Below are 6,597 nucleotides of genomic sequence, written 5' to 3'. Positions count from 1 at the left end.
TCGGTTATTTTTCACACAAAAATACATAACACTCTTAAAAAGAAATTATTATTTTTTAAAAATAATTATTTTTTGTTAATTTTTAATTTTTTTAACTAAAATTAACTGACATGTGTCGATTTAAAATAAGAAGTTGCATTTGAAGAATATATATAAAATAAAAAAATCATAAAAATAGTATTTCGTGTTAAAATGGAACAGAAAAAATGGAGTTCAAGGGTTAAAATGGAACAAGGCTAAGTTAGAGTGTCAAAATGAAAAATAGGGCCAAGTTTGAGGGGCTGTGTATGTGTTTGGCCATTAATAAAATATCTTTTTTTATATAAAAAAAATTGTGTGCCTCTAGACAATAGTTACTTCTGCTTTTTGATATACAATAAAATATAATAAAATCGGATCCACTCATGTATATCAATTTAAAATGTTCTTGCAATAATTGTCCAACTTGCGCACTCGAACAGAAAACTTTTGTTCGCCACTCATGACGACATCGTTTTTGTTGTTCACATGAACATGCTAGGTGTTTTTAAGTGCAAGAAACTATAGTAATACTTATTTTTTACTCAGAAAAAAAAATGGAAAAAATTGAAATGATAGTAACAATATGTTGCTGTACCATAGCAATTACTTTGTTTGTGTGTCTATGGAAAGTACTGAATTGGGTTTGGTTTAATCCAAAGAAGTTGGAGAATTTGTTGAGGAAACAAGGGCTAAATGGGAATTCATACAGATTATTGTATGGGGACATGAAAGATCTTAGTGGGATGATTAAGGAAGCTAATTCAAAGACTATGAATATGTTAGATCATGATTTAGCACCAAGAATGGTGCCTTTCTTTCTTGAAATCATCAAGAAATATGGTAAGTTTTCAAGTTGCACTAACTGGTAAAGTTGTTGTCATGTGATTAGGAAATTGTAGATTCGAGCTCAGTTTCTTGCACAAATGTAAGAGCTTAGTGCAAACCCATAGCTAATACTGTAGCTCTGCCATTATCAAGTGACTTAGATAAGGAGTTTAATTATACAATCAGGTAAATGTAGGATAACTTGCTTACAATAGACTCTTGTAGTCCGTTCCTTTCCACCTACGCATAGCAAGAGCTTTAGTGGATCAGACTGCCTTATACTAACTACTAATTAGTGATATAAGTAGTAGATTAAATTCATGAATTTGATATCCATTCACAAATCCCTCATTCATTTCCACAGACGGAGTTAGGATTTGAAGTTTAAGCTTTTTGAACTTGAAGTTGTACCAATAGTTCTCTTTACTGAACTTGCTACTACAAATAAGCAGTTTAGCTAGCAGCTCCTTGGAGTATGTAGTTTGTTTCAACTTTTTTCGAATTCGATGAAATTGTAATGAGCCTGTTCTCCTGGTTTGTTTATCTTCTAAAGACCACTCTGTTCATTTCGTTCTCTTCGATTGTATAGATGTTTTGTTTTGAAATTTGTACTAGTTGTAGTTAATCATGAGACATATACATGTTTGCAGGGAAAAAAAGTTTTACATGGATGGGTCCAAGACCACAAATACTAATCATGGATCCTGAGCTTATAAAGGAAGTACTCTCGAAAAACTATGTGTATCAAAAGCCTCATGGAAATCCATTAGGCACCTTATTTGTACAAGGATTAGTAACCTATGAGAAAGACAAATGGGCTAAACATAGAAAAATCATCAATCCCGCGTTCCATCTAGAGAAGTTAAAGGTTTGTGATTCGACTTCGTGATTGGTCAACCAGAAACTATTATGTTGTGCGATTCTTACTCTATGTGTGCTATTGCTTCTATGTCCTTTGATTTGCCTTCCTTATCGTTCAATCTAAACTTCTATGCCATATGACTATTTCGAGTAATATGATATCTGCTACCTGACTTGATGTAGACAATAGTGGTTCTATAGGGACAAATCTCGCCTGGATCATGATTCATTGTTCTTCAACCAATCGATAATATATGTTCGCTCTTGCTTCTTAATGTTTTCAATTTGGTCTTGTATGTTCCACATATGACTATATTGAGTGATTTCTGCTACCTAGCTTGAGTTAGACAATCAGAGTGATTTTATGGTTCTTGTCTGGATCATCATTTGTCAGGACTCTCTTTGCGTAAGTTCCTTGGCTTGGACAGAGTACGTATTTAGTCCATGTTGTATTCCTACATCCAGAGAGGACTATGTTCGGTGGAATAATTTCTTAGAAATATTTACTAGATGGTGATGGAGTATGTGTTCCTAATTCTGTTCAAGTGTTAGTGTTATTGACATTTTCCCTCGTTCACCATTTTCTCGAACAGCATATGCTTCCAGCTTTTTACTTGAGCTGTAGTGAGATGCTGAGCAAATGGGAAGACATTGTTCAAGTTGAAGGCTCTCATGAGATAGATGTATGGCCTCATCTGCAGCAATTGACTTGTGATGTGATCTCTCGGACAGCTTTTGGCAGTAGTTATGAAGAAGGTAGAAAGATTTTTGAACTTCAACAGGAACAAGCTCAGCATTTTCTCGAAGTTAGACTCTCAGTTTATATCCCAGGATGGAGGTAACTTAATTCTCCTAAGAATTTGGTAAATGTAGCTATTGGAAATGCAAATTGATTAGTTCTAATTTTTGTGAATGCATTTTGGTTTTGTGTTTCATAAAACAATTTCAAAGATTTTTGCCAACAAAGAGGAACAGAAGAATGAAGGAAATAAAAAAGGATGTTCGGTCTTCAATTAGAGGTATTATTGATAAAAGATTGAAGGCAATGGAAGCTGGGGACACAGATAATGAGGATCTATTGGGCATATTGCTGGAATCGAATTTTAAAGAAATTGAACTGCACGGAAATAAGGACTTTGGAATGAGCATCGAAGAAGTCATTGAAGAATGCAAGCTATTCTATTTTGCTGGCGCAGAAACTACATCAGTGTGGATTCTGTGGACTCTGGTGTTGTTGAGCAGATATCCAGATTGGCAGGCACGGGCCAGAGAAGAAGTCTTGCAAGTGTTTGGGAGTCGGAAACCAGATTTTGATGGATTAAATCGTCTAAAAGTTGTAAGTATTCTTGTTGTTTGGTTCAATTTCTATGCCATGGGTACTCTCGTTGTTATTTCTACAAGCACGTGTGAATTTCTTTTGATTATCTCGTTCATGCTTGCTTAACTGATAGAGGAGCATTTCTGTAACAGGTAACAATGATCTTGTACGAGTCGTTAAGGCTATATTCCCCGATAACAGTACTTACACGACGAATTTATGAAGACATTACGCTAGGAGAAGTATCTCTGCCAACTGGTGTGCTAGTGTCATTGCCTATTATCTTATTGCATCATGATAAAGATATATGGGGTGAAGATGCAAACAAGTTCAATCCAGAGAGATTTAGAGAAGGAATATCAGGTGCAACAAAGGGTCAAGTTACATATTTTCCATTTTCTTGGGGTCCAAGAATATGCATTGGACAAAATTTTGCCATGTTAGAGGCAAAGATGACTTTGTGTATGATCCTACAAAGCTTCTCTTTTGTATTGTCTCCATCCTACACACATGCTCCTCAGTCCTTGGTAACCACTCAGCCCCTGTATGGTGCTCCACTTATTTTCCACAAACTATAATTTAATATTTTGTGAAAGTTTATTCAGACTCGATTCAGGGGTAGAGTTACAATATTAAATATGCGTTTAGAAACATGTTTCTCTACCTCATAAAGATAGGGGATTATATGGTGTACTCTCCACTCTCCCTTGACCCTCATATTGGGTACGTTGTTTTTGTTGTTCGGACAAACTTAATAGTTCCGGTTTAAATCTTGTATTTGTTTGAGGAAAATCCATTAAATATTCTACACATGGGAACCCGAGCTAGCAAGAGTTCAATATACGGTGTTCTCTCAATTTCAATTGTAATTTCAATTTATGTGCACAATTGAAATTTGGAGAAGGTTTTTAAATATTTTAGGTTGTCTACATTATTATGTTTACTGTTACACTATGGAATAATTTTTAAAATATTCACTGAATGATTTTTTCAATTATTAATTCTTGAAGTTTTGATCAAACTAGGCCATTATTTAAAGCAATTCACCAAAATAATACGTTTTTCTAAAATTTTACAAAACTAGTATAAACGTATTTTACAGTAACGTTTTAGGATATACTTTATTTTTAAAAAAATCAGACGTGTGCTGACAGCATTAAGTTGAGAAACGTTAATGTGAGTAACGTTTTAAGCTAAAAACGTTGCTGTGAGTAACGTTTTATAATACGTTACTTTGAGTCACGTTTTACTCCTAAAACGTTAATCACAGTAACGTTTCTTAAGAATCCAATCAAGGGCTATCGAATCACAGTAACGTTAGATGTGTCCGCTCCAAACATACAATCATGTTTTAAAGATAAAACGTTACTCTCAGTAACGTTCTATAGCTATATTTACAGGATTTGATTCTAAATTTGCAGGATTGGATTTTTAATAAACGTTATTTTGAGTAACGTTTTAGGAGTAAAACGTGAGTCACAGTAACGTATTATAAAACATTTCTCAACTCAACGCCTTCAACACACAACTAAAATTTTTAAAATTATAATATACCCTAAAACGTTACTATGTAATACGTTTATACTAGTTTTGTAAAAATTTTAAAAAACATACTATTTTGATAAATTGCTTTAAATAATGACTTAGTTTGGTCAAAAATTCATTAATTCTTTTTGAAAATAATAAGAAAATGCTCTCTTCCAAGACACAAATCATTTTTGACTTTGTCGATTTGTTTTGCCTTTTCAGAAAATAAAATAGACATATATTTTCCATACATAGTAGATTCAAATCGAAAAAATCAAACCTAAATTTTGATTCTCACATTAATAAACTGAAAATCAAATTGAATAAGTAAAACTCGATGTCAGTCTCTACAAAAAATAGATGAGGAAAAAAAGTAAATGATTTTATAGACCTACTTATTATGTTTTTCTATTATTTCAAGAAAGCAAGACGTTTGAACGTAGACATTTGTTGTACATTGCTGAGATGTGTCGGAGGGTGGGGATACAATCTATGTTTTTTAGGATAAAAAGTCCTCGGATATTTACCTTTGCTCATCAATGTCTTAATTTCCCACAAACATGGTAGATATAAATATATAGTAGTAATTTATATGCACACATAAATTTAATTCAAACAAAATGGACAAACTTCAAATATTAGTAACAATATGTTGTTGTGTCATAGCAGTTGCTCTGTTTGTGTGTCTATGGAAAGTACTAAATTGGGTTTTGTTCAGACCAAAGAAGTTGGAGAAATTGTTGAGGAAACAAGGGCTAAAAGGGAATTCATACAGAATATTGTATGATGATATGAAAGATTTTTCTGGGATGATTAAAGAAGCTAATTCAAAGCCTATGAATATTTCTAATGATGATTTATCCCCAAGATTGGTGCCTTTCTTTCTTGAAATCATCAAGAAATATGGTAAGTTTTCGAGCTCTGATAACTGATAAAGTTGTTACCAACAAGGGTTGAGGTGGAGTGGTAAGTGAAAGTCAAGAGGGAGGGTGAATTGAAATTTTCTTCGAGTCAACTACTCAAGGGTGAGAGTCAACTGACCTGCAAGTTAGTAATTTCAAACAATATAAAAAATAATGACAGAATGTAAAGAGACAGAAAACTTTATCTTGGTTCGGAACACCGATGTGGTGCCTACTTCCAGTCCCCTTGGGTTACAAGGGTTTCCTTAAGAGCTTTGAGTGAACTTGGTGATACAATGTTGGAGTATTCAGTACTTGTCTGATATGCAGATCAGACTTCTTATCTTGACGCAACCTCTACTTGTAAAACCTATACTAGAGATTATTCTTTCTTTTTTCTGTTACAATTGTAGACTAGACATACTACAAGGTTTTTCTCAAAGATAAAAGAAAGCAACAATACAAGTTCAAGTGAAGTTCGTGATTCTCTATGCTGAGGATGCGGATAATTTATAGTGTTGGAGATGGATGATAATTCTGTTCTTCAAGGAAAACCCAAGGGATTTTCTTTCAATCAAGGATTTGTAAGGATTCCTTGATTGAGTGTAAACACGTCCATATCAGATATGTTCGTGTAAATATTTTCCTTTCTTCTTTGTGAGAATCTGCCTTGTACAGATTATTGACTTCATGATTCGTTAGCCTTGATTTGCTCCATGCTGATTCCTTCCATTTGAGTGAGTGAATCTTTTAGATTTGTTAGCCTTGATTTGTTCCTTGTTGTCTTCATGATCCCTTCATTTTGAATGAGTGAGTATTCTTGATCTGCTCTAAATATATTTCCTTCCATGTTTATCCTGTTGATGTTACTTTTCCTTTTTTTAAGTCCAGCTGATCCTATGTCATGCAATCATTATCAAAACATTAATGCTAACAATCTCCCCCTTTTTGATAATGACACATAATATAACTATACGAGTGAATGTGATCATTTTAACTTCCTTGTTATTTGCTCCCCCTGTCTCTAGGCTCCGTTTTGCGCTTCCCCTGTTTAAGTGCATTTCTGTATTCTGCTGCGTATGGTTATATGACTGCTTTTATTCTCCCCCTTGGCATAATAAAAAAGGAAAACAAAATGACAGA

General features: G+C 33.7%; 1 protein-coding gene across 7 annotated transcripts in view; it reads left to right on the top strand.

Moving 5' to 3' along the window:
- The first annotated feature begins 540 nt into the window (after positions 1-540).
- The window catches only part of LOC125876893 (cytochrome P450 CYP72A219-like), a 51,705-nt gene continuing 45,648 nt past the window's right edge, over positions 541-6,597 (top strand). For 2 of the 7 annotated variants that reach the window (XM_049558178.1, XM_049558177.1), the window contains exon 1: positions 5,184-5,458. In XM_049558178.1, the coding sequence (XP_049414135.1) occupies positions 5,344-5,458 (115 nt within the window). In that variant the 5' untranslated portion in view covers positions 5,184-5,343. Of the gene's footprint in view, positions 862-1,496; positions 1,715-2,300; positions 2,546-2,658; positions 3,044-3,177; positions 3,878-5,183; positions 5,459-6,597 lie in introns of those variants that run through there. The other 5 variants (XM_049558163.1, XM_049558162.1, XM_049558167.1 and 2 more) reach the window with 5 other exon arrangements.

This window comes from Solanum stenotomum, chromosome 9, assembly GCF_019186545.1.
Source record: "Solanum stenotomum isolate F172 chromosome 9, ASM1918654v1, whole genome shotgun sequence".
Taxonomy (NCBI): domain Eukaryota; kingdom Viridiplantae; phylum Streptophyta; class Magnoliopsida; order Solanales; family Solanaceae; genus Solanum; species Solanum stenotomum.
Note: the sequence above shows the minus strand (reverse complement) of the source record. Positions and strands in the feature narration are given on the sequence as shown.